Genomic DNA, 27,998 nt, shown 5'->3' with positions numbered 1-27,998 from the left:
AACAATCCAAATGTCTTGATCTGCTGAAAATGGGTAAATAAGCTGTTGCTATACAAATATTATTAGGAATGAAATACTTGCTACAACAAAGTTGTGCTGTCTGGTTTCTTTTACTTAAAAAACCCAGACAGCACAACTTATCCATAGTATATGGTACCCATTTGAATTATGCAAAACAGGCAAATCTGTACATACACAAAGTAGATTAATAGTTACTTATGGCTATAGAAAAATGGACATGACTGTTGATACCCTGCTTTCTCAAACAAGTAAACCTAGAATTAGTTCAGAAAATAGAAATTTAAATTACATCGATTTATTTATTATGAAGGACACAGGGATATTAGTGCCCAAGTTTATTCATCCTCTCAGGAGGGATGACCAAGGTAGCAAAAGGTTTTCTTTCCATCTTTAGAACTTTTCCTGGCAGTTTACTTAACCTTAGCCTCAGTTTCCTAACGCAGTGGTCTCCAAAATGGGAATGTATAAGATAAACCATTTGACAGAGGGGAAAACAGAACTATTTTTTAAGCTTCTCGCCTAGTAAACAAAATACACACAGATATTTTGGAGTGTGTGCTCATGTTTTTACTTACGGGATCACAATAAAATACTGAGAAACTCTTCTTAATTTACTAATAGGGGATAATAATACCTCAGATTTGTGAGAATTAAATGTATTTAAACATTAAATAAAAAGTACATAAAGTATTTACAGTAATTCCTAACCATAGGCAATTACTGCCAACCATTTAGGATAATGATTAGCTTTCACTTTTATGGAAAGGAAGGAAAAACACCGAGCCTCCATGGAATGCTGGGCACTTTCTAATCGTTTCTAACTATAACAATTCTTCCCATGAAAGGTAGTTATTATCTTCACTTAAGCAATAGTGAATCCTATATTCAGAGGTTCAGTACACAGGGGAGTTGTTATGGCTAAGTCTACATTAGACTAAAAAACAGGCTATGTGATTTTACATTAGACTAAAAAACAGGCTATGTGATTTTAACATCCAAGATCTATTTTAAGTACAAATACTTTTCCCTTTAGGATATCAGGATAAACCTAACTCAGATTTTTATACAGAAGCTTATAGAAGATAGGTGTATTATTAGTTAACCAGCTTTTCTTTTCTTTTTTATTGTTAAATCAAGGGGTACAATGTGCTGGTTTCATGAATACAATCTGAAATATTCTCATCAGACTGTTCAACGTAGCCTTCATGGCATTTTCTTAGTTATTGTATGTAGACATTTGTATTCTGCCTTTAGTAAGTTTCACCTGTACCCATTCTAAGATGCGCAGCTTTTCAAATAAGAAAACGTTCCTTAAGTACAACATTGCTAATTGCTATTTCTCTACATTTTTCTTCAATATAAAAAATATTTCCTAAAATTTTTACGAAGAAAAAGTACATTCAAGTAAACACTGGTGTTGTGCCTTTTCATACAAGATAGGAATTTCTTTTCTTTTCTTTTTTTTTAACTAGAGAGATTGTCAGTTTTTATGTGCTATAGAGAAAGGATAAAGAGGGATGAACGGTTGTGCTGGGTTACCACACTGGAAAGTGTTCTTGCAACTGTGTTTTGGTACCCTAAAACAAATTAGCTAAGACCAGATCACAGAAATACATGGGAGCAAAGATCATGGTAAGTTTCTTGCCCTTAAACCTCCAGGATGAGTAATGACTTGAGACGAATAAATAGTAAAGATAATTATACTCTTCATTTTATTACCTGTTCATGCCTTCACAATTGGTAAGTACATTTGTGACTAGTAAAGTCAGGGCCTGTTTTGTTTATAAAAGTAAATTTAATCATAGTCTGTTGAACTCTTTTTCTTTTTCCTTTAGTCTTTCCATTTACAGCCCACTGGTACTCCAGGCACCTATCTACTTCAAACAAGCTCAAGCCAAGGCCTTCCCCTAACTCTGACTGCTAGTCCCACAGTAACCCTGACAGCCGCTGCTCCTGCTTCTCCTGAACAGATCATTGTTCATGCTTTATCCGTATGTTACATAAATTACTTATTTTTGAGTACCTGTTATACACCAGGATTAGTTGGTACGAAATATAAGCATCAAACTATGAGGTAGACCAGTTATCTAAACAATTCTTCCTACTGCTATTGTCCAAGCACAATGTTTTATACCGTCTCTCTGCCTTAATTGGTATCTTTCCCTCAATCTCTGTATCCTCTAATATGAGATGGATGCACAATGGAATAGGTCATTAGGAGAACAAGGGCCCTAGCAGGCAAAGAACAGGGGTTCTAGGAAAAGTGGAACCATTGTAGTTCCAGAGATGAGGTATGGGAGGGGTGATAGTGGGGTATCACCTACAAATGTCATTTGTCCTATAACATAAATCTAATAGGTACTTTGTCATTTTCCCATTGATAGTTTTTCTTTTAATGTTTTATAGCCAGAACACTTATTGAACACAAGTGACAATTTAACAGTGCAGTGTCACACACCAAGAGTCATCATTCAGACTGTTGCCACAGAGGACATCACTTCTTCCATATCCCAAGCAGAACTGACAGTAGATGGTGATATTCAATCATCTGATTTTCCTCAGCCTCCAGATGCTCTAGAAGCAGATACTTTCCCAGATGAAATTCATCACCCTAAGATGACTGTGGAACCATCATTTAATGATGCTCATGTATCCAAATTCAGTGACCAAAATAGCACAGAACTGATAAATAATGTCAGAACAGAAGAAGAAATCTCTGACACGGACCTTAAACAAGAGGAGGAATCACCCTCTGATTTAGCCAGTGCTTATGTTACTGAGGTAAGTTGCAGTAAGGGAACAGCTGAATGAGTTCTTGCCTTGAGCTTCAAACCTATAGTTTGGAAGGAGCTTTGCGATAATTTAGAAGGATATTCTTTGGTACCTTCCTTTTTTCTTTAGGCTTACATAATAAACTACATATCCCTATCTCTGACCACACAAATATCCATGAACCAACCATGTTGCTGACAGAAGTGCAAGCACAGATCTTGAGGCAGTTAAAAGAAATGAGAAAACTATGTTCTGTCTTAACAACAGTTCTCACTAAAACTTGTCCCTATCTGCAACAGATTGAGAGAAATGTTTCTTGGAACCCATTAAAAAGCATTTTCCTGAGTAGTTAGTGATTCAACTTTAGGGACCTTACTATGCCACAGTGTAACACATATTCTTGTATATTCCGGTGATCTATAACTGAATGAGTTGTCTTAAGTTATTTTTTAATAACTAGTACATTAGATTCTGAGGTCATTGAAGACCTTAACGTTTCATTTCTTTATGTTCTAAATTTAAAATGGGTATGTTTGAGCATTAAGTCCTGTCCAATCTTATATGTGTGTGGGATCTTAAGGAAATCTAATAAAGAATGAGTCAGAATCTTTTTTTCTTTAATATTGTTTAGGATTTAGAATCTCCTACTATAGAAGAACAAGTTGATGAAACAATTGATGATGAAACAATACTTATTGTTCCTTCACCACATGGCTTTATTCAGGCATCTGATGTTATTGATACTGAATCTGTCTTGCCTTTGACAACACTAACAGGTACTGTAATACAGCTCTTACCATGTGCTTGATGATAAGAGTTTTTCTTAAAGGGGAAGAATTCAGGCAGTCAGATATTTAATTTGGTTGTTTTAGTCTTGCTTGATCCAACAATAAAGATACTAGTGTTCTTACACTTATTTATTCTTTAAATTATGTCAAGAATTTAAAGTTCTACTTATGTACATGTAAGACTAACTTGAAACTATTTCAGATCCCATACTCCAACATCATCAGGAAGAATCAAATATCATTGGATCATCTTTGGGCAGTCCTGTTTCAGAAGACTCAAAGGATGTTGAGGATTTGGTAAACTGTCATTAGGTAATTCTTAGAAACAGGCAGTTCAAGCAAAGAAGCCACACGGTTAATCACAGCATCTTTAAGGAAGTAGGAACAACTCACCCTCAGGAAGTTTAATTTACCATTTGAAATAGTTACAGTGCTTAACCCACACATATTATTGCTGCTATGACTTTTTATCTCCTTTAAATACGTCATCCGAGGTCCAGTTCTACAACAGTGTGTAGTTGAGTGGACTATGGGAGTTTGAATTGAACTGTGTAGATCCCTATGCTAAGTGTTATTTGTTAGTAGGCAATTTCATTCACTTCAGCTACTGAGAAAAGTTTGAGGTCACTGAAGTTTTTAACTGCTGTGGTTTCAAAACAGTACTATTCATCTCTAAATGTCAGACTCAAATAGGCCGGGTAGTAATTTAAAGAAGTCATATCAATAGGTCTATCAAATGAACTTTAAAATTAAATACCATTACTTTGAGATTTGACCAGCATACAAATACAGAGACATAGGACATTGTGGTTACACTGTTGGCAGTGGGAGCTGATTTAGGCAAGGTAAAGAGGAAAGCATTAAAAGAGTTAACATTCACTACAGGTTTTTTACTACTTTAAAGGGAATATGGATAAGCATAGTAACAAAACCCACCAGAAGCTAAGCAATTTTTACCCCATCAGAAACCACTGTCAATAGTTTACAAGTTAGCACTTTGAAGTAAAACTAAACGGATAAGGAGATAAAGTTGCCTATCCTTGATACCATGAGCATTTATTACATGTTTTGCAATATATAATTACCCGAAAAAGTTGGGGGTATTAAGAATTTGCCTTTCATTTAGTGCATTAACTGGCAGGTACAATATACTTCCTCTCCAGGCAATTTCAAAAAACAAAACTTCCTTCTGTAACAAAGGGAAACAAATCAAGAGTCATTCCTATTCTAGAAAGGGTTAAGCCAAAACCAGCCACTAGAGCTTTTGATGAACAAAACCCCTATAGAAAAGCCACCAAAAAAAAATTGTATAAATTATTTTATTTATTATTGTAATTAGATCTTCATAATCAAAGTCTTTTCACCATCTGTGTTTTGTTAATGTGAAATTTAATTGTAGTTATAAGCAAAAGTTGGTTGCCTAGGGAACAATTGTATATTCAGTTTAACAGAAATAAAAGAATATTTGTCTTAAAATGCAAGATTGTTTGTTACATAGCCTTTTGCCATGCAGTTACATTATAAAAAATTTTAATTTTAATTTCAAAAGTGAAAGTTGGAATATTTTAAGTGCAGTATCAGCTCTTAAAGGAAAAGCAAAATGATCTATATGTCTCCCTTGCAAAAGGGAATTTAGATTTACAATTAACATGAAAATCATGTATCAGACTTCTGCAGGAGATTCTTCAGCATACCTTATCCAACAATTATTCGCTGTCCTATTTTGTCAAATTGAAGAGTCCTGGTAAGTATTTCTCCTGGGTAGCCTCACCTTCCCACATCATGGAAGTATAGGTTTGCACATATACATAACATGATGATAGAAAATATGATATAATAAATGAGTTTTCTAAATTTTGGTTCTAAGTCTCCTTGTCGATACCAGTAGATCTACAAAAGAAAAGATAAAAAGTTTAATAGCCCCTGGGCTAACTTAAAATTTAATATACAACTAATTCATTTTAAAACATTTAATGACACAGTCGCCATAATGATTTCTGAGACCAGTATACCCAGAATTTAATTCTTATTTTTGATGAGTTTCCATTCACCCTCGATAAGAGTGCCGTAGAGTCATAGCTCACAGCAACCTCCAACTCTTAGGTTCAAGCGATTCTCTTGCCTCAGCCCCCTAAGAGCTGGGACTACAGGTGCTCCCCACAATTCCCGGTTGTTGTTGTTTTTTTTAGAGACAAGGTCTTGCTCAGGCAGGTCTCGAACCTGTGAGTTCAGGCAATCCACCTGCCTCGACCTCCCAAGTGCTGGAATTACAGGCATGAGCCACTTCACCCAGCCCTCAGTTTACTTCTGTTCAAAACCTATATAGTTCACTAGTCATTTGGCTGGGTATCTATAAACATATCCCTGGCTATTAGAGTAAAAGACATAACTCTTCTAAGTAGTGGACGGGAGAACAACTTTTAAATTTGTGAAATTGAGTCACATTGCCAATACAAAATATGGTTTCCATAATGTGCATACAGAGAACTTCTGTAAGTTTACCACCCAAGGGACTGTAAAAAATTGGTCAACATAGGGAACTAGGCCTATTGTATTCATACCATACACGTGCTGCATGTCTAGTCAATAAAAATTAGGTCAACTTCAGGAAGTGGTCAACTATGCAGGTTCTAGTGTATTTGAATTAAACTAGCTCATTTTAGCATGTTAGTCACTTCAAACTTTCAGGTGTGGGGACAGGAAGGTTCCCCAATGTGGGTTGAGCCAGTTCTTCCTTTCAGGTCACAGGAATATGACAGGACTAATGAATTAGAGGATCAATGAATTAGACCATGTGGGAGATAACTCCTGGTTTAATCTATCATGATTTAAGCCTTGTGTAAATCAAAACAATTGTTTTCACCAGTGAGTTTATTCTGCTTCTGCTTCTCAAGGGATATGAAAACAGCCAGCCAACTTAATGAATAAATGACTGAAGAGGAGCCACCACCATCTTTGTTTCTTTACTATAAAAGAATGACCTATTTGTGGGTGGCGCCTGTGGCTCAGTCGGTAAGGCGCCGGTCCGGTCCCATATGCCGAGGGTGGTGGGTTCAAACCCACCCCCGGCCAAACTGCAACCAAAAAATAGCTGGGCGTTGTGGCGGGTGCCTGTAGTCCCAGCTGCTTGGGAGGCTGAGGCAAGAGAATCGGGTAATCCCAAGAGTTAGAGGTTGCTGTGAGCCATGTGATGCCACGGCACTCTACCTGAGAGCGGTACAGTGAGACTCTGTCTCTACAAAAAAAAAAAAAAAAAGAATGACCTATTTGTAATAAAAATCAAACTTTTTTTTTTTTTTTTTTGCAGTTTTTGGCCAGGGCTGGGTTTGAACCCACCACCTCCGGTATATTGGGCTGGCACCCTACTCCTTGAGCCACAGGTGCTGCCCAAAATCAAACATTCTTACAACAAGGACACAGCTGCAGCTTTAGGTCTTCCAGGAGATTTTAGTGTTAATTCCATTTGGGGAAAGAAGCACATAGATTACACTAATTTTTGTGATTGTTAGAAATCCAGAGTGCTCTATCTCTTCCCCTAAGACCAGTAACTTGCATGAAGACAGTGTTGCTTGCCCCTTAGGGTTACAATTTTAGTTTTGAGGAGAAAAAACATTTTTAAAAAGTGCAATTAATACTGAAAATTCTGACATCCTTTGGGTGGGATGGGGGTATAATTAATACAGACCAAGCAGAACGTCCTAAGCACTGTAACATTAAGCCTTCAAGAACACCACACTTAAATTCTAAACAGTACTCACAAGTATGCAGGCAGTAATACTACTCAAAGAGATGCAGACGGCAAAAAATATATTCAACGGTTTTGGAGGTACATGAGGGAAAACAAAAGCGCTGATCAGCGTTACCTGTATAGAGAGAAGTTGGGTAAGGACTTAAGAGTAATTCCAAGACTTGGTTAGGTTACAATCTAGGCCAGGTGTCCTCAAGCTGCGGCCCACGGGCCACATGAAGTGGTGTGAATTGTATTTGTTCCTGTTTTTACTTCAAAATAAGGTATCTGCAGTGTGCATAGGAATTTGTTCATAGTTTTTTTTTTTTAAACTATAGTCCAGCCCTCCAACGGTCTGAGGGACAGTGAATCGGCCCCCTGTTTAAAAAGTTTGAGGACGCCTGATCTAGGCAATTGTAATACTACAAAATGCTTCACACTACATAATTATATCTATCACCAGGTCTGTTTTCTGGAATGTTAAACATTTACAGCTATTTTATTAAGTTTTGTATTGAGTTATTTTTAGTACTTCCTCTTCTAACCTTTCCCTCAAGGAAAGGTGAAAAAAGACAAAAGTATCAGTAAAACTAGTAAATCTCCCCCAAAAAACCTCATTAACAAAGGTTAAAAATCATGTAAAACCTCATTCCCAGAATAAAGAAAAGATTATAATGGAAAAGAGTTTTGGTGTTGGGGACAGGCTCTTGCTCTGTCACTCAAGCCAGAGTGCAATGCATCATCACAGCCCACTGCAATCTGGGCTGAAGTGATCCTTGGCTGCTTCCACCTCCCAAACTGTTGGAATGACAGGCACGAGCCACCATAACCAGCCCTGTACTAGAAGAATTTTTAGCCATTTTAATACTTCTACCAAAAATGGATATAAGCAAAGCTGGTTTTGCTTTAAATACTATGAAAAATAGGGCGTCACCTGTGGTTCAATGAGTAGGGCGCCGACCCCATATACTGGAGGTGGTGGGTTCAAACCGGCCCCAGTCAAAAAAAAAAAAAAAGTACAAAAAATACTAAAAGATGGGTTTCTAGTACTATAGCCAGGCATTATGGTTTGCACCTTAGTCCCAATTGCTTGGGAGGCTGAGGCAGGAGAATCACTTGAGCCCAGGAGTTTGAGGTTGCTGTGGACCTATAATGCCTCAGCACTCCACCAAGAATGACACAATGAAACTGTCTTTAAAAAAAAAAAAAAAGAATTTAAGATAGTACCAGAAATGGGAAGTTAGGGTGGGTTATTAACTGAAAGAAGTTACTGGCACCTACCATTATTTTTCACACTTACAGGCAAGAAAACATGGCAAACTCCATTATCTAAAAACCAGGTAATCTGACTTGTATTATTTCACATATTCAAGTAGGGTTTGGGGATGAAAATCAAATTAGCTACTCAAGTTGCCAAATGCAGTTTTGTGGTAATAAAACTGAATGATTTAACACATCACATACTCATGTCCTTGCCCCTTTTAAAAAAGTATTTTCTTTTGAGAGTTAACAGTAGTACCAAACTTTTCAAACTTTGGCTCAGAGCCTGAGGCACAAAATAAAAATACTTACTAGAATCAATAAAGATGTTAAGCTGCCAACAACTAAATTGACGATTCGATCCTGAAAGAGAAAAAGAATTTCTAAACTATGTGATGTGGACCCATGTCACTTTTTCATAACAGTACTACCAATTCTAGTTATTGGGGCGGTTTTTTTTCTTTTTGAGAGACAGAGTCTCACTGTACCGCTCTCAGGTAGAGTGCCGTGGCGTCACACGGCTCACAGCAACCTCTAACTCTTGGGCTTACGTGATTCTCTTGCCTCAGCCTCCCGCGTAGCTGGGACTACAGGCACCCGCCACAACGCCCGGCTATTTTTCTGTTGCAGTTTGGCCGGGGCTGGGTTTGAACCCGCCACCCTCGGCATATGGGGCCGGCGCCCTACTCCCTGAGCCACAGGCGCCGCCCTATTGGGGCGGTTTTGAACAAAGACACCAAGATCCTGCTCTTGGAGCTTTACACATACAACTGCCAAAGTGTGCTGAGCCTTAAGAACAGAAAACGTGGGCGGCGCCTGTGGCTCAGTGAGCAGGGCGCCGGCCCCATATGCCGAGGGTGGCGGGTTCAAACCCAGCCCCGGCCAAACTGCAACAAAAAAAAATAATAATAAAATAGCCGGGTGTTGTGGCGGGCGCCTGTAGTCCCAGCTACTGGGGAGGCTGAGGCAGGAGATCACCTAAGCCCAGGAGTTGGAGGTTGCTGTGAGCTGTGTGAGGCCACAGCACTCTACCGAGGGCCATAAAGTGAAACTCTGTCTCTACAAAAAAAGAAAGAAAACGTACGGGGGGCGGGGGGAATGGCCCACTGGGGAAGGTTTCTTGAAGGCACAGGACATTTACACTAAAGTCTTGGTCTGAATGGGGAAGGGAAGCTTACAAATAATTGATGTGCTGCTAAGAATAATATGAGCAGAAGGGGAAGGACAGCACTGGATGGCCAGGCCAGAACTTTGGTAAAAATGATCAGGAATGCGACTGTATAACCTTTTTTCTTTTCTGCCACACATTCAAAAAGTGTGAGTTGTCTTTGGCCACACATTACAAGAGAAACACTAATGAAAGCTGATTAACAAAAAAGAAAAATACATTTTTTCTTTTTTGTTAGTTTCTGTGCATACTTTTCTTAATGCCTGACACCACAGATAAGCAAAACAGTCCTCAATTTGCATGCAGCCCACGGGCTGCAGGTTCCACAACCCTGATGATAGAATATGCTTATGAGTTTGGACCAGTATTAGGTGCCCTTGTCTAATCTGAAGAGAGAGATACTATTAGAAGGCTCATAGAATGCCAAGACTAGAAGTAATCTCAAAGACTATCAATGGGTTTTCCTATTAATAGTGAAACACCTCAATATATGTATTAAGAAAAAAGAATGATTAAATGAGGAACCTGGAGTCCTACCATCCACTGAGTTTTCCTGTCATTCTTATTGCCATCCCAGCCAATACCACGGAATGTTTTATTTTTTTTATTTATTTTGAGATAGTCTCAAGCTTTTGCTGTGGGTCGAGTGTCATGGCATCATAGCTCACAGCAACCTTCAACTCCTGGGCTCAAGTGATCCTCTTGCCTCAGTTTTTCTATTTTTAGTAGAAATGGGGTCTTGCTTTTTGCTCAGGCTGGCCAATCCTAATTTTACAAGTCAAAGTAAAAATGTAGGTCCAATGTGATTAAATTATTTGCTAAAAGCCATACAACAAGTTAGAAACAGTTTGAAACTAGGAATTCCTAAATCCAGATCACTGGTCAGAAGTAGTTCCCAGTGTAGGAACTAAGAAGTTAAATACAACAGGTTGCTCAGGAAACACTATGAGTGCCAACTAGTTGAAAAGTCAAAGCTGAGCCTTCAATGAATCAGTAGTCTTAAAGACTGTTCTGATGAAGTCTGAGCACAGCAGGATGTGGAACTCGGCAGCCAATAAATAACACCTCAGAGAGGGGAAAAACATAGGAACAATCAGAGCAGCAAATGAATTCCCATTTCCAAACGGCTTTTAAAGATGAGAATCCAAAGAAGCAGGCAAAGCTTATAGGGAAAGAGTAGGAAAACAAAAAAGTATTAAATTGGGTGTGCCTGATCTAACCAAGAACAAACCACAACTCTCCAGACCAGTGCCACTCCATTTCAAATGTCACAGGACAAAAGAAACTATAAACTCCAACCACAACCTACTAAACTTAGAGGACTCCGAAAATAACCACCTCCTCTGCTAGAGAAACCCACAGGGCACACAGGAGCCTGAAATTAGGACCATTTGTTAGGAAAGAGACCCAGGGACAAGGCACCTATCAACCTGAACTTACTCCCACACTAGCGTGTGTGTGTGTTTAACAAAATGTGTATAAGGACAAAAATCTGCTTAGGGGAACCCTACTGTTGCTTTGAGAAAAAGTTTCAACTATACTCCTTTATGTTCTATCAAGCAAGAACACCTGGTTCTCTACAACCTCATGGATTTGCGAACATTGAGGAAGATCTACATCCCTCACAACAGCTCTCCCTGCAAGCCAGTAAGGACTTCAGGCGAGAGGTAGCCAAGAAAATGAATCACTCATTTGCAAATGGCACACAGCAACTTGCCCACCAAGATCAAAGTAGGGGGAAAAAAGAACTAATGGTGAAAGAATACCAACTATGCCAAGGGTTTTCATGTATCTTAACCATCTTTAAAAAATCCTCAGATGAAATAATATGACTATTTTACAGGTGTTAAAACTGGCTCACGAAAATTCAGAACTTGCCCCAAGGTCTCAATAACTAAGTGATAAAAACAGGATTCAATGCCAGGCCTACCCAGCTTTCCCAAAAGAGAAGATTTCATTTGTACTCCTTACCAGAAGAACCTAGAATGCTACACTGCAGTTCTAAACAAAGCTGTCAGGTGGCAGTCAACACTGCAAAAAGCCTGTTGGCAGAGTACTACAGTTAGTGATTATCTTTCAAGAATGAAGATTGTCTCAGTGATTTTTTTCCAGATTGTTGAATTTATCCACATAAGCATAAGTAGTTTTCATCATTCTAATTAAAATATACCTGAACTTCACTATTTTCCAAGCATTTTTCCTGCCTGCCAAGGAAATATTCAGTCACTGAACAGAATTCAAATCATCTTCATAAGCATAAGTTATTATTATGATGCAGTGGTTCCCTCTGGGTCTCCCAAGGAGGGATGGAATATTGAGGATATGGCAGAAGTGTTTCTCACAATATTTTCTTTATCCAAACCAAAGCCCTGGCTTCTGACCCATTATCAATGTAACCATTAAATCCAGATCAAAGAAACAGCAGAATTAACTTTGGAAGCCCTCCCAATCCTAATACTCTCCCTTCTGAACTCTTGCTACGCAAAAGTATGGGCTTTGGCCCAGGAGCATCAGCCTCTCCTGAGAACCTGGCTGAAATGAATCTCAGGCCTCACCCCAGATCAACTGAACCATAATCTGCATTTTAACAAGATCACCTGGTAATTTGTGTGCACATTTAAAACTGAGAAGCACTGCTCTAAAGTTTAGAGTCTTAGAGTATTAAATTCAAATCAGAGTGGAGGCTGGGCACAGTGGCTCACACCTATAATCTTTTAGCATTCTGAGAGGCCGAGGCAGGAAACTGCCTGAATTTAGGAGTTTAAAAACCAGCCTGAGTTTTTTATTTTTTGAGAGTTTTAAACTTCATAACTTATTTTTACTCCCCAAGAAAGTCTGAACAGATGAGAATCAGCCTGGATCTCTACCAGCTGAAGATAGGATAAAACAGTGGTTCTCAACCTTCCTAATGCCACAACCCTTTAATACAGTTCCTCGTGTTGTGGTGACCTCCAAACATAAAATTATTTTCATTGCTACTTCATAACTGTAATTCTGCTACTGTTATGAATCATAATTTAAATATCTGATATGCAGGATATATTTAGGTGGCCCCTGTGAAAGGGTCGTTTGACCCCCAAAGGGGTCACAACCCACAAGTTGAGAACCCCTGGGATAAAAGATTTAGGATATCCCTCCCAAGAAAGACTGTATGTACATATATGTACATATGATTTTGAGCAAGTCATTTATTTATGCATTTAAGCATCTTATTACATTTCAGTTGCAAATACAACCATAAATAAAACCATCTCTACCCTCCATATGTTTACCCCATCCACAGCTCTGGAGAACACTAAGAAGAAAAGGAGAGAGGTATCTTGGGCAATCAGGAAAAGACTACAAGACAAAGTCAAAACCTGAAAGAGAGCTAGCAGATGAGTAAGGAGGAAGGTGGTTCATGAAGAGGGAACTCCACAAAGATCCAGGGGAGAACAAAAGCACTGCAAAAAAAAAAGAATGGGCCAATGGACAGAGTTGATAGTTCAGCAAATTTCATAAGAGTTGAGAAGAAAGGAGCTGGGATGAAATGTATGTATGGAGATCAGCCCCTGCACAAAAAAGTCACGACTTTGTCTTCCTTTGAAATAAGGAGGAAAAAGATGGACATATATGCAAATGGCTTGTGTCTGGGGTGGTATTAAGTAATCCTGGGAAACAAGTAGGAAATACATTATCACAGTTTACCAATGGGTAACTAGGTTCACTAAGTCTGACTGATTTGCCCAAGATCACACACCTATCAAATGTTCTTTGCAAAATCTAAGCCTAATGAATTCAAAAGCTCTAAGAATCTTTAGAATAATACATATACAGACTAAAATTAGAGCCACTGGCTAAATGAGACCTCAAAAGGATCCCTTAACCAATTTTGGTCTGTCAAATGAGATTGGGCCAAGTGATACCCAGTCCCTTCCAGTTTTAACAATTTATGGTTTTGAATCATCAGTTCCAGACTCCATGTGGACAGGGTAAATGGCCTATTCCCTAGTGATTCAACAGCAAGGGAGCCCCATACTTGCCTGGAGTGTCATTAGCTAGCATCTTCATACAACAGAGAGAACCCCAAACTCATTTCAAATGGTCAGGTGGTAATGATGACTGTAGGAGGAAACTGGCAATAACATCCCCAAATATTCAAAAGCTAGCATCCGTCCCCAGATCCCTGGAAATATCCTGGTTCTGGAGAGTCTGGAATGCTAACAAGTGATGTTGTGTTCAACCTTCCTAACCCATTTAAGCAACAATGAAAAGTCCAAGGCAAAATTCCTAAAGTCATTTGGGGAATGGAAAGAAGTAGTAAAAGAAAAGATTTGGCTAAAGAATACATTTCTGATTTAAACTCAAATGTTAGTATGGAGATTCCTGGCAACCAAGTGAATTGAAGTACAACAGGGTTTTAACTTCTCACTAATAAAATTAAGCATATTGGATCATTAGGAGAGAAAAACTTCTCACTCTAAGCAGAGTTAGTCCCATGAGTTGTTACAAATACAGGAACACAAAAAAATGCAACTATTTCATACCCAGCATTTCTTACACTGGTCCAAGAGGAAAGCTGAAGGCATGATGTCAGGTCACAGTTCCTAAAACAAGGAGCTGTGGTTTGGGAGGTGGGATGGTTAAAATGCCACTTCCATTTGGATATTTATCCTTCTGCTCAACTCAAACATCTTCCACTGTAAATCCTTTCTGGACACCTCCCCTCAGGATATGAGGTGTTCCTCTCACAGAGCTCCCAGCTCACTCTGCCTCAGGCATTACACTTACCACACTGAAATAAAATATATTGCCTGTGTTCCAAGACCCCCAGTGGACTCCTGGAACTGCAGATAGTTCCTAACCCTATGTATATTACCGTGTCTTTTCAATCTGGTAACAGAGACAGCTACTAGTGACTAACAGGTGGGTAGTATACACAGCATGGATAGCTGGATAAAGGGATGATTCATATCCCAGGCAGGATGGAGCAAGATTTCAGCACACTACACAGAACAGTGTGTGCAATTTAAAACTTAAAAAACTTAAAAACTGTTTACTTCTGGGGGCACCCATAGCTCATGCTCTGAGGCTGGTGGGTTCAAACCTCACCCAGGCCTGCTAAACAAACAAACAAAAAAACCTGGGTGTTGTGGCGGGCACCCATAGTCCCAGCTACTAGGGAGGCTGAGGCAAGAGAATCGCTTAAACCCAGGAGTTTGAGGTTGCTGTGAGCTATGATGCCACAGCACTCTACCGAGGGTGACAAAGTAGGACTCTTGTCTCAAAAAAAAAAAAAAAATGTTTACTTCTGTGATTTTCCATGTAATATTTTCAGTCCATGGTTGACCGCAGGTAATTGATACATAGGAAAGCAAAACCTTGCATAAGGGAAGACTATTCTTGTTTCCCTCCCCTACAGTGTGGTACACTGCTGGCACTTTATGAATGTTGGTTAAATGACAGAATTATAAAAGTAAAAGTGGCCATTAACACTGGTCCCTCTCACCAAGAAAGGTTACTCTCCCCACTAATCTGGAGCCTTACCCACCAGAAGAGAAATGTGGCCTGGCTGTTGCAGGGTGGGAACTCAACAGCACAGCAGCCCAGGAGGGTCGTGGCTCACAGCCACAAAAGCCTATAACACCGTAACAGCTTCCCTGGCAAGTCTCTGTTGAATGCAAGAAAATAGCAATAGTAAACCATAGGAAGCTCTGGGGTCCAGGTTTTCCTAGCTTAGTACAAGCCCAGTTACTCACTTTCTGCCACAGCAGGATCAAGCACTGATTTCCAATGCACCACAGCTCAAAAATCCAGCTGATGTGTTTCTTCTCTCCAGCAATGCTTCTCTCGATATTCCCAAGAAGGGGCAGGCAAAGCAACACAGAAAGCTCCTTGCAGAAAAGACAAACCCTGGATGCACAATGCCATAAAAACACTCACTCCCACATCCCTGAGGGAGAAGGTGGACAGGGGAGGGAGACTGAAACTCCATTTTTGGTGTTAACTATCGAAACTCCATTTTTGGTGTTAACTTTAAACTTTGTGTGACTCTTCTACAAGTCGTCCTCAGACAGCACCACAGAAAGCCCTACAGAGCCACATGCCTCCCCCGAGGGGCTCCCGGTCCTATCCAGGTTAGTCTTTCCACACCTGCTAGTTTTTCCTATCAGCCATCCTACCTCTGAAAGCTGTCCCGTGTGAGCAAACTGTATCCTGGACTACCCAGAGCTCCCCTGAGCCCTGGTGTTCCCCTGTGCCCTTCTCTGAATGCTGTCCCCAGTAGAGCCCACACTTCCATGTATTCACCCTGGCTCACTGCACGGGGAAGGGCTGGGAGGCTAGGGTGTGCCAGCTCCACAGGCTGCCTTAGGATGGCAATTTCAGTAACATCCTGTATTTTTAAAATGTAGGTCCCTGAGCAGCCTCTGGTCAACCTCTTCACTTCCTCTTTTCAGTTACCACAATTATTTAACAACCACCATGCCAAATCCCTCTTCCTGCAACCCTCTACCCTCCCTCCTCTACTGTCCCTAACTCCGGCCTTCACATCCATTGACTAGAAATTTCCCAGTCTGTTACACCAAAGCTGACTTGAGGGCTCCTTACCAATTTCTGTTGAATGCAAGAAAACAGCAATAGTAAACCATAGGAAGCTCTGGGGTCCAGGTTTTCCTAGCATGGACTCGGCAGGTTCAGCAATGCACAGAAAACTCCCTGGTGAATGTGTCTGCTTTGATGCTTTCTTTGAAAATCTAGTCCCGAGTAACCCCCAAACTCCCAATCACTCATAGACACGCTCTGAAGCCTTTAATCTGTCAGTGCCAGTTTACTCCTTTACCTTGTAAGGTCTGGGGGAGCAAGGAGCATGCCTCACTTGCTCACAGTTGCACTGGGCCACCACACATGACCAGATGGCTAAAGTTCAGCCCAGTGCTGTACTCCAAGTTGTGTACCCTGGTGCCAGCCTGCTTCCACCCAGAAGCAGGAACACCTTTTTCTAAATCAGACAAATCCAAGCCACATGCCTATGGGAGATGCCACTACCCTGAATAGAAATAACCTTCTTATTGTACATAGGTGCCACCTGTTGGGTGGCTGATGGCACTGGCCATATCCCTCTGCCAACCATAGTATCCACTGATCAATGTTACTTGAAAGAACTAACTGGATTCACTATAAATTCACATTTTCTATTCTCAGCCAGGCCTTCAGTGTATTTCTTTTTTTTAGAGACAGAGTCTCACTTTGTCACCCTCAGTAGAGTGCCATAGAGTCATGCTCACAGCAACCTCTAGCTCTTGGGCTTATTTGATTGATTCTCTTGCCTCGGCCTCCCAAGTAGCTGGGACTACAGGCGCCCAGCTATTTTTATGTTGCAGTTTGGCTGGAGCCAAGTTCAAACCCACCACCGTCAGTATATGGGGCCAGCGCCCTACTCACTGAGCCACAGGTACCGCCCCCTTCCCTGTTATTTCCCTGGCTTTTTTTTCCCCCCAGACAGGGTCTCCCTCTGTCACCCTAGCTAGAGTGCAGTGGCATCATCATAGCACACTCCAACCTCAAACTCCTGGACTCAAGTGATCCTCCTGCCAGGCACGTGTCACCACACTAATTTTTTTTTTTTGAGACAGAGTCTTATTTTGTCACCTTCACTAGAGTGCTGTGGTGGCAGGGCTCACAGCAAGCTCAAACTCTTGGGCTCAAGCAATCTTTTTGCCTCAGCCTCTTGAGTAGCTTGGACTACAGATGCCTGCACAACGCCCAGCTCTTTTTAGAGAAAGGCTCTCACTCTGGCTCAGACTAGTCCCAAACTCCCTGAGCTCAGGCAATCCACTTGACTCGGCCTCCAAAAGTGCTAGGATTACAGGTGTGAGTCACAACGCCTGGCCTTAATTTTTCCATTTTTAGTAGTAATGGGGTCTCGCTCTCCCTCAGTCTGGTCTCAAACTCTTGACCTCAAGTGATCCTCCTGCCTCAGCCTCCCAGAGTGCTAGAATTATAGTCCTGAGGCACCGTACCTGGCCTTCCAGGGCCTTTTATTTTGCATTGGGTCCCTGGCTCTCTCCAGAAAGTGGTTTGAAGCTCCACTTTCCCTTAGGTTCCCAGTTCCACTCTTGCAGCCTTTACTTCAGTAGGCATCCTTATAAAACAAGATGCCAACAGAGAGGAATGCTCCTCTCCCCGACCCCCATTCCTTCCAGCCTGAAAAGGATGGAAAAGCAATCTATTTCTCTGCCAGTCCTGCACCCATGTCCCGGCTCATCTCATTATCTCCACCCTTACCTCTATATTGAATCCCTCCCTCAAGGAGTCCATCTAAGGCCTCAAAATCTCAGGTCCCTCCAACATAAGAGCCTTCCTCCCATCCTGGTTACCACTTTGATGTTAAACATTCATTCTCTACTCTTTCTACATGCTTAGTGATAGGAAGAAAATAAAAGAAGATGAAGAGTGGCCAGGGTAGAGATTGGGGGCTACTTTTAAAAGAGAGGTTGAGGAACTGAGGATGTGTTTTTTGAGCAGACTCTGTCCATGGTTTAATTTGGTTCACAGGCTGCACAGCTCTGCCTAAACAGAAGATTCCTCTCACACTGTCACCAAAGACAACCAGAGGGACAGCATCGCCACAGGTGGAAAGCAAGGAGACATCTTGGGTCACTGGCTAACTTTAGGGCATGGTGAACTCTGACCACAGGTACTACTGTTCTGAGATTTTCCTAAGGATCACCAGACTGAATGGTTCTGACAGCAGAGATTTACGAGAAAGCATTTATGAGAACACAGGTACAACCGCCCTTACAACTCTCACTCTCTGAACTCTCTCTCTCAAACACATAAATTCCACCGCTGCTTGTGGATCTGAACACCAACTTCTTCCTCATTTCTAGGTAGAGAAAATAAATGTAGGGCCAGGCATGGTGGCTCATGCCTGTAATCTCAGCGCTTGGGAGGCTAAGGTGGGTGGATTGCCTGAGCTCACAGGTTTGAAACCAGACCAGCCTGAGCCAGAGCGAGACCTCGTCTATAAAAATAGCCAGGCCCTGTGGCGGGAAGCCTATAGTCTCAGCTACTCAGGAGACTGAGGCAAGAGAATTACTTGAGCCCGAGAGTTAGAGCTTGCTGTGAGCTGTGATGCCACAGCACTCTACCAAGGGTGACCAAGTGAGACTCTGTCTCAAAAAAAGAAAAGAAATGTAAAGACATTTACTCACTTTTCCCTTATTTCACAGATTCCCATTTGAAGCATCTTTCCATTGTGAATATTTCTACATACCCACAGTGAAAGATTTTCCTTCTCAAGCATTTCAGATGCATGCACCTGAAATACATTATTTTCACTGAAGCACCATTTATGGAAATCAGAACACAGTAAAAAAGAAAACACGTATTCCATACATTTAAAGGAGAAAATGACCCTTCAAGTTGGTACCCACAAGAGGCACCTGAATTTGATGTGCTCCAAGTTTCAGAGTGGGAGGCACAGTGCAGACTCTGAGGTAGGAGCCTGACCGACCTGATTTAGACTTATTCTCCTATCATACACCTGCTTGGGGCCCTGGGTAAGTCACTTGATTTTTAAGCCTTTATACATATTTCTGCAGTGGTCTAACATGGGCTTGCAGTAAGGATTAGGAGACAACACACATAAAGCCCCTACAGCACAGTCCCTGACATCTAATAGAAGGCTGGTAACTGGTAGCTAATATGGTATTGGTACTGTTTAATGCCATGTCTGAGGGGGAACCTGACCATGGAGAGGCTCCTCAGAGCTAAGGGAACTAGGCTGATCCCATTCCCTGGACCCAAAATTTAAAGCAGTCTCAATTTCAAATGCATTGCATCACTCCCATCAGGACACTCAGGTTTGGGGAGGATAGACAGAGTCTGTCTCTGCTGCCCCCAGTAGTGTCCTGGCATCACAGCTCACGGCAACCCCCAACTCCTATGCTTAAGAGATCCTCTTGCCTCAGCTGCCTGAGTAGCTGGGACTACAGGCATCCACAAGGCCCGGCAAGTTGTTTTTCTATTTTTAATAGACTAGAGACAGGGTCCCACTCTGGGCTCGGGTTGGTCTCAAACTTCTAAGCACAAGCAAGCCACCCATCTCAGACTCCCAGAATCCTAGGAGTACAGGCCTGAGCGACTGCGCCCTGCCAAGACACTCAGGTTTAGCAATCCACATGTCCTTTTAGTGGTTCAGAAAATATGTTCACTATACTTATACATATCCAATGGGCTGACCATAAAAAAATTAAAAATTACTCACTTCAGCAGACCCAGTCTATTACCAAAGATCTGCAAAAATCATATATTCAGGGAGTTTCTTCCCTGTAGACCAACCACTTTGTTCAAAAGGCCAGGCCTCAGCTGAAGTTGCTTTTGTACAATTATGTCTTACCCATTTACTCCTGGCTACTCTCCCAGAAAGGCAGATGACTTAGTTGAATGACAGCCTTAAGTAACCCCTCCTGTTTTGATATCCAGCATATCCAGATTTCTAAACACCAGCCCCCGCCTTTGCCTTTCTACTGTGACTTCAGAATGTCCCCAAGAATACAGGTTACTTTTTGGTGATGGTAAATTCTCATATCCTTTAAAAATTAATGTACAAGAAGTCAAGAACTGGGGAAGGCTGTGCCCAGTGCCAAGCAGACTACAGAAGTGAGGAAACTGACACCTGTCCTCAGAAAGCTGACTGGGAAGGCCAGACCTATACAAGCCCCTCGCAACACCAGGGGCATCTCTGACAGCAGGCTCACCAGAGGGAAGCGGTGGCTAGAAGGTTCTAACACAGGGAATGAGATGGAGCAGACTCAGATATTTAGAGAAGAGAGGACACCACAGAAAGAAGAAGAGCATCTGCAAAGAGCAGGGAGACAGCTAAGGAAAGGAGCCAGCAGACAGGCGCTAACCTGCATTGTACTGACATAGGGTCAGGGGAAGGCCCGTGAGTGACCCTCCGTGTGCACCAGCATCCCTTAAGGTTGTTCCAAACATATCAATGCCTGGACTCTGGCCCCAGAGATTTCAGTCCCATGGTCTGGGGGGTGGGAGAGAGAAAGCAAACAGAGTAGGTGAGAAAAAGTCAAGTCTGTCCATAATGACTTCTGTAGCGCAAGAAACAACACAGTAGTTTGGCAGGTTGGATGAGAGTAGAAGAGACAAGTGTTTCCAGTCCCTGGGGCAACTAGCCCTGCTCTGAGAGACAGAAACAAACTCAGAGAATCACCTAGAAGCTCTGTGAAGAGAGAAGCTAGAAGCCTGCACTCCTCAGAGGACAGCCTTGTGGGCTCTAGACAAGGCAAAGAGCGGGAATGTGGGCACAGATACAGCAAATTTAACCACAGGTTTGTTCTTAACAGCCAAAAAAAAAGGCATGAAGCAGCACCCTCACCACACACTATTTTTTGCAGAGACCAAATGCTGTAAGTCCAAACTGCTTGACTAGGACCACCATTTTTTAACTAGGGATATATGGCTGCAGTTAGTTGCTTTTGCCTTTGGAAGCAAAGATCTAAACCTCTGAGCCCATTATTTTGGTCCCCCCATCCCCAGTGGTCCTTCCTCTCCTTTAGCAACTGTTGGGGAGTTCAGCTTATGCACTTTCTCCCAAATTCATTCGCTTTTCATGTCATATCCAAAAAGGTATGAAATGGCAAGAACTGTCTTTAACCTTCTTAAAGAATGAATCATTTATTTTGTGATCACTGAACATCAATAGAATAGGCTGATCTAGAAACCAGCTCAGACTAAATCCCAAGTGGAAAGTTCATCCTTTTCCCACTTACCACAATTATGAAATACTGCTTAGCTTTCTCCCACTGAGAAAACCACCTCCTCTCCCCTCCTCGGTTCACCAGTCTAAACTGGCTGAAACTGACTTCAGAAGATTGGGCAGCCAGCTAGCAAATCAAGATGTCAAGATTGACTCCCAAGCCCTGAGAGTAAGTTAATGCCCTCCTATTACATGGACAGTGGGAAAGACTGCCCAAACTGTGTGTTGTCCTAAAGCAAACTTTTAAAGGCAGCTGTAGACAGAAAAGAGGGGTATATCTCCATGTTTTAGTTCACACTAGGGGAGGGAAAAGGAGGAAGGAGCAGAGGAAGGAAATTTCCTAGAGCTATGTTTCCTAAAGTACATCCTGTAGAGACCTGTCTAGTGAATAGTGGGGGCGGGGCAGTAAGCACTGTGTAAGGCATTAAGCTAAGGATAAAAAGGCCACACACCAGAATAGTTTAGGAAGCACTATCACCCACCCTCACCAACTACAATAAAAATTGGTACATTAAAGCTTCCAAAAGTCCCATAATAAAGAAAAATGTTTCACGACCATGACTGTGGAACTTTTATGACTTCAGTTGCTTTAGAACTGTGCTATACAATATGGTAATACAGGCTGAATATCCCTTATCCAAAATGCTTGGGACCAGAAGTGTTTCCGATTTCAGATTTTTTTGAATTTTTGAATTTGCATATAAATGAGATATCTTGGGAGTGGGACCCAAGTCTAAACATGAAATTCATTTGTTTCAGATACATATTATATACATAGCCTGGAAGTAAGTTTATACAATATTTTTAATAATTATGTGCATAAAACAAAGTTTGGGTTATGCACTTACATGTGGAATTTTCCACTTGTAGCACATCAAGTTGGTATTCAAGTTGGATTTTGAAGCACCTCAGATTTCAGATTAGGGGCTCTCCACCTGTACTAGCCATGCACAGTTACTGAGCTCTTGTAACTAGTGCTAATCCAAAGTGAGATGAGTGTAAATGCAAAATACACATTAGATTTCAAAGAATTAGGACAAGAAAAGATTATAAAAAAATCTCCAGAGAGGGCGGCGCCTGTGGCTCAGTCGGTAAGGCGCCAGCCCCATATACCGAGGGTGGTGGGTTCAAACCCGGCCCAGGCCAAACTGCAACCAAAAAAATAGCCAGGCGTTGTGGCGGGCGCCTGTAGTCCCAGCTACTTAGGAGGCTGAGGCAAGAGAATTGCTTAAGCCCAGGAGTTGGAGGTTGCTGTGAGCTGTGTGAGGCCACGGCACTCTACCGAGGGCCATAAAGTGAGACTCTGTCTCTACCAAAAAAAAAAAAAAAAAAAAAGTCTCCAGAGAAGGAAGAAGGGAGGGGGGTGAGGCCTTGGTGTGTGCCATACCTCTTTAGGCAAGACAGGATTGTAAGAGGGACTTTACCTAACAAATGCAATCAGTGTAACCTGGTTTCTTGTACCCTCAATGAATCCCCAACAAAAAAAGAAAAGATCATAAAAAATCTCAAATTTTTGGGTGGCACCTGTGGCTCAAAGGAGTAGGGTGCCAGCCCCATATGCCCCAGGTGGCAGGTTCAAACCCAGCCCTGGCCAAAAGCTGCAAAAAAAAACCTCAATTTTTTATATTGATTATATGTTGAGATGATGTTATTTTGGATATACAGCATTAAATAAAATTATTAAAATTTCACCTGTTTAATACTTTTTTAATATGACTACTAGGAAATTTAAAATATTATGGCTCACGCTATATAGTATTTCCACTGGACAGCACTCCTTTAGACAATGCTAAGCCACAACACAGGCTTAAAACTTCAAATATTTGTCATTATCTCAGTATCTGTGCCATATTTTTCTTTATTTTTTATTTTTTTGAGACAGTTTCACTTTGTCATGCTTGGTAGAATGCCACAGCATCACAGCTCACAGCTCACAGCAACCTCAAACTCTTGGGCTCAATAGATCCTCTTGTCTCAGTTTTTCATTTTTAGTAGAAACAGGGTCTCGCTCTTGCTCAGGCTGGTCTCTGAACTCCTGAACTCAGGTAATCCAATGGACGCGGCCTCCCAGAGTGCTAGGATTACAGGTGCCAGCCACGGCATCCAGCCTATTATGCCATGTTTTTCAACTGAGGGAGAAATACTATAGTTCAGAACCTGGGAACAGCTTAAAAGAGATGAACAAAGTATATGGACGTTCAGACTAGAATTTGTAAGACAGTCCACCTAACAACATATAATGCCGTAAGTATCCAGGAATAAGGTCTTTTTCCTTGGAAGTGCTGGTTCACTGACAAAAAGTTTCCAACAATAGCCACTTCACAGTGGAAACTTTTTGTCAGTGAACCAGCACTTCCAAGGAAAAAGACCTTATTCCTGGATACTTACGGCATTATATGTTGTTAGGTGGACTGTCTTACAAATTCTAGTCTGAACGTCCATATACTTTGTTCATCTCTTTTACTGTGAAGTGGCTATTGTGTCCAGTTTCCTGGCATCTAAAAGACAGCAAGCTGGACACACCCAAACAGAAGGGCCAGTGATGGATGGGCTTCCCAGGATCCCTAGGAATCCACCCACTCTTGCAATCACTGTCCCCTGTGGAAATGGCCCCACTGTAATGTGTCCTATCCTTTCATTCCTGAGGCCCCATTCCTGTGTCCTGTCTACTTCAGGCCCTCAAAATCTTAATTCGCTGTGAACTAAGATGGATGCCTCTCCTCCCATAGATGCAGTATCTCGATTTATAAGAAACATGGTGTTGGGCGGCGCCTGTGGCTCAGTTAGTAGGGCGCCGGCCCCATATGCTGAGGGTGGCGGGTTCAAACCCAGCCCCGGCCAAACTAACAAAAAAATAGCCGGGCGTTGTGGGGGATGCCTGTAGTCCCAGGTGCTCGGGAGGCTGAGACAAGAGAATCGCGTAAGCCCAAGAGTTAGAGGTTGCTGTGAGCTGTGTGACGCCACAGCACTCTACCCGAGGGCGGTACAGTGAGACTCTGTCTCTACAAAAAAAAAAAAAAAAAAGAAACACGGTGTTTTTTCTCCTACCCTCTGACCATGGGTCTCTCTCTTTTCTTCATTCTGTGGAATTTCTCTATGTCCAAACACCCTGTTAGCCTCTCAGAGGGAGCTAAAGGGAGAAATTTTGAGAAATCAGGAATTACTATATGATTGACTTTTTCTCTGAGTAAAAGAAGCCACCGTATTATAATGCCCTAAAGTTGCCTAAATAATCCCAGGGCAATATACTCTTGTGTTAAAAAAGTATGCAATAAACATACATTCAGAGTAAACAATACATTCAGAATAAAGTTCTTAGATGGATTTCAAATGGATATGGGCCATAGGCAATAGGAAACAAAGTCATTTTAAGTTTTGGTCCAAGCTGTTCAAAAAACAGAGACATTTCTAAGTGTCTACATAAACCAGTATGTCCATTACCAAGGCATCACCTTTATATTACAAAGGTCAGAGGTGTGGAGCACCCAGAACCCCAACTGTATGCCAACATGTTAGGGTGACACTGAACCTTTAAACTCTTGTGACAGATGGCCAAACTTCCCATATAAAAGCAATCAGTTTTCCTTTGTACCCCAATGTCCCTGTTATAGCACAGATTCAACCATAAGACATTTGTCTAAGTATTTCCCCCACCTGACCAGGTCCCTTGGATCCCTAGGGTCAAGTATATAATGCTCAAAATTTACAAAAACAGAACATCTACTAGACTAGCCATGCTTCTCAAACCAGGAGCACTATGGACTTGGATTATGCAAAGCCACAAGAAGAACAAGGTACATCTTCCTAGAGATCAAGCCTAATACATTTTCTTATTAAAACATTTTGAGAAGAGACAGCCAAGTTTCCTATCCCTTCTGCTACAGGTCTCCTGTCAAGGCTAAGAAATCCAAGAAGCCCTGGACTCTGTATGTACCTTACCTTTTGAGAAGATTAAAGCACTTGATTTGCGATCAAAGATGAACAACGCCACTTTCTAGAGGGGAAAAAAGCCCAGGCTAATCACGCCTGAACTACTCAGAAGTTAATGCTGATCCCAGGAAAAGGGCTCTCCTCAACTGTTGACCCACCACAAAAGGCGTTGTATTTTTAAAGCCATAGAATAATGCACTATAGCTTGTTTGGGTCCAGGTACCCTTTGACCACTTCCTGAATTGGGGCCATCATCAATGAAACCCTCATTTCTTTGACGAGGGTTTTCCTCGCTTTTTCCCTTTCTCCTCCTCGGCTGCTTCACCTTCCAGGAATAAACCCTAAGGATTCTATGTAAACAGGAATCTTTGGCTTTCTTCGGGCAACTTGCCAGGGAAAGGGCAGCACGTCCGAAGCCTCTAGGTCAGTACTCCGGCTGCAGGCGCGGTTGTGCCACCACATCAAAACCTCCCCCTCAAAGAGGGGCTTCCAACAGCGCAGAACTTTCTGAACTTTTCTATAGTCCCAGCCCTCAAGGCTCTTGGCCAACCTTGTCCCAAAGCAGGCGAAGAGTAGCAGAGCAAACAATCTTGAGAGGAAGGCGGGATTGCAGATCCACCTTTCTTCCCGAAAGCGCTTCCAGGGGCCGCAGAAAGACCCAGCCAGGACTTCGGGCGCTGGGGCAGACACTCGCCCCACCCCCGCCCCACCCCGGCCTGGGCAGCCACAGGCCGCACTCACCTTGGCCGACGTCTCCCCAAACAGGGGTCTGTTGTCCAGGCCACTGGTGCCGTAGGTCCTGGTAGAAAAGTCCTCCATTTTGGGGTTTCTTCACTCTCCCCAGGCCACTCAAAAGCAAGCCAGCATTACCTCCTAAGCCGCAGGCCCACAACTCCGACCGCCCGCACTCACGGCGCACGCATGGCCGGACCCCGGGCGCCGGGAGGCGGCGGCGGGTGGGCGCTCACACCCGGAGCGCGCGGCCGCTCCGCCCTCGCCCCGCTCTCCTCATCTTCTGGAGCAGCTGCCGCAGGAAGTGAAAGGAAACAAACACTGCGCGGCCGGCTCGGCGCGGGACGCCCCCGCCCAGCAGCTCCCACTTCCCCAAATCTCGGCCTCAGGCCGCTCGGCCCCCGGCTGCGGTTAGCGAGGTAAATGGGGGAGATCCCCACGCCTAGCCCTCTGCTCCACACAATCATCCCCCAGGCTTTCCACAAACTCTCCACTGAGCACATAAGCCTTCCGGCGTGAGGTCGGGAAAGTTGCAGTGAAGAACACACTAGGAGCCCCTCTCCCGGCCCTCGGCGCCTCCCCAGCCCCTCCTCTCCCAAGCGACGGGAGAAGTGAAGTTGCCCGAGCACAGCCGAGAGCTCCGCACACCCCTCCGCGAGGCGCGGGTTCGGGCGACTGGCGCGGCCGCGCCGAACAACTTGGATCCCCTCTCGCGTGCTGCACCCACGCAAGGGCGGGCGTGCTCGCCGCCGCTCTCCCCGCGCTCTCTGCAGGCGCCGCGCCCGGGGCACAGCCTGGGGCACAGCGAGCGAGACTATCCCGCCACGGCATGCACAGATGGGCCGCCCCGCGCCCGCAGGCCAAACCTCGGCTTCTCGCTGGCTCGGGAGCCCTGGGAGCGCCGGCCCCGGGTCCACGCGCTCGCCGGGATCCGGTGCCTAGGCTCGGGGACGCGGGCAGGCTGCGTGGGAGAGAAAGAGACCGTCAGGGCTGGCAGAGAGCGGGCGCTCGGCCCTCCGCTGCGCCGCGGGTCCCGGTTCGCTCCTCCTAAGCTCCAGGGGCCGGGACCCGTGGCCACTGTCGCAAACCCGCCCGGCCCGCCCAGATCACGTCACGGCCGAGGCCGCCAATCCCTCGGGCCGAGGCGCCGCATTGGCTGCCGAGCTTAATTTCTAGAGAAGCCAGTTTATACCCAGCGGTGCGGCCAATCTCCGCGGCTATACGGGTCTCAGCCTCTTAGCAATAAGCGTCTGCGCGATCCAGGGCACAGCACCTTTCCCAAGATAGCTGTGCCCTTGGCTGAAAGCATCCTAAAAACGAACGCCGGCATTAACCACCTCGGTCTTTGCGCAACTAGTACAGAGTGGGAAATACTGATAATCTTGATTTAGTGTTTTCCCTTAGTTTGACTTGTTTTACAGAAACAGTCGGGAAGTAATAATGCTATGTACTTCTTGGACTTGTCCACTCATTCCGACAGTGATGGCGCTGACTAAGCACGTTTGCAGCCACGGAGCCTACCCTGCTCATGTCAACCTCTTCTCCAGATTTTAGGGTATAAAGAACTGGAAGTGGACAGGCCATTGACGGTAACTCTGCATTTGGAGTCATTTATAAATATTCAGAAACAAATAGCCATGCTGGATTCTCGGAGCACTATAGAGCGCCTAGGATTGAAGAGAGCTCTGTAAACCTTGTGTGCAGGGAGAGTCTAGGTTGAAACGTTGCGCTCATACAACACTTGGCAACTCTGCTCAAGAGCTCTTCTTGCCTCAGCCTCCGGAGTAGCTGGACTGCAGGCACCCACCACAATGCCTGGCTAGTTTTTCTATTTTTAGTAGA

General features: G+C 43.2%; 2 protein-coding genes across 11 annotated transcripts in view; one reads left to right on the top strand and one right to left on the bottom strand.

Moving 5' to 3' along the window:
* Positions 1-3,920, top strand: part of DMTF1 (cyclin D binding myb like transcription factor 1) — a 47,988-nt gene extending 44,068 nt beyond the window's left edge. For 5 of the 6 annotated variants that reach the window (XM_053608780.1, XM_053608775.1, XM_053608776.1 and 2 more), the window contains 4 exons: positions 1,857-2,012; positions 2,428-2,802; positions 3,425-3,569; positions 3,784-3,920. In XM_053608780.1, coding sequence (XP_053464755.1) covers positions 1,857-2,012; positions 2,428-2,802; positions 3,425-3,569; positions 3,784-3,893 — 786 coding nt within the window. In that variant the 3' untranslated portion in view covers positions 3,894-3,920. The remainder of the gene's footprint in view (positions 1-1,856; positions 2,013-2,427; positions 2,803-3,424; positions 3,570-3,783) is intronic. The other variant, XM_053608779.1, reaches the window with a different exon arrangement.
* Positions 3,899-27,239, bottom strand: TMEM243 (transmembrane protein 243). 5 transcript variants are annotated; one of them, XR_008383625.1, is made up of 7 exons: positions 27,023-27,239; positions 26,166-26,448; positions 15,475-15,609; positions 8,881-8,931; positions 7,340-7,444; positions 5,276-5,471; positions 3,899-4,770 (listed from the first exon to the last, which is right to left on the bottom strand). XR_008383625.1 is itself a non-coding variant. In XM_053608781.1 (6 exons), exons 2-6 carry the CDS (start codon positions 26,241-26,243, stop codon positions 5,349-5,351), a joined length of 492 nt encoding a protein of 163 aa, XP_053464756.1. In that variant the 5' UTR covers positions 26,244-26,448; positions 27,023-27,239; the 3' UTR covers positions 4,887-5,348. The 5 variants fall into 5 exon arrangements, 4 of the variants coding, with proteins under 4 accessions (XP_053464756.1, XP_053464758.1, XP_053464759.1 ...); XM_053608781.1 differs by lacking the exon at positions 3,899-4,770 and having other exon boundaries at positions 4,887-5,471; XM_053608783.1 differs by lacking the exon at positions 3,899-4,770 and having other exon boundaries at positions 4,887-5,471; positions 15,475-15,606.
* Between the last annotated feature and the right edge of the window lie 759 nt (positions 27,240-27,998).

This window comes from Nycticebus coucang, chromosome 11, assembly GCF_027406575.1.
Source record: "Nycticebus coucang isolate mNycCou1 chromosome 11, mNycCou1.pri, whole genome shotgun sequence".
Taxonomy (NCBI): domain Eukaryota; kingdom Metazoa; phylum Chordata; class Mammalia; order Primates; family Lorisidae; genus Nycticebus; species Nycticebus coucang.
The sequence above is the reverse complement of the archived record's forward strand: the minus strand, read 5'-3'. Positions and strand labels throughout refer to the sequence as shown.

What these genes read in the sequence shown, in the direction of transcription:
- TMEM243 (XM_053608781.1), bottom strand. Translation starts at nt 26,243, where the DNA reads ATGGAGGACTTTTCTACCAGGACCTACGGCACCAGTGGCCTGGACAAC. An exon ending in TAACATCTTTATTGATTCTA is followed by an intron (nt 7,445 to 8,880) that starts GTAAGTATTTTT and finishes CTCTCTATACAG; the next exon opens with GTAACGCTGATCAGCGCTTT. An exon ending in GTATTACTGCCTGCATACTT is followed by an intron (nt 5,472 to 7,339) that starts GTGAGTACTGTT and finishes TTTCTTTTGTAG; the next exon opens with ATCTACTGGTATCGACAAGG.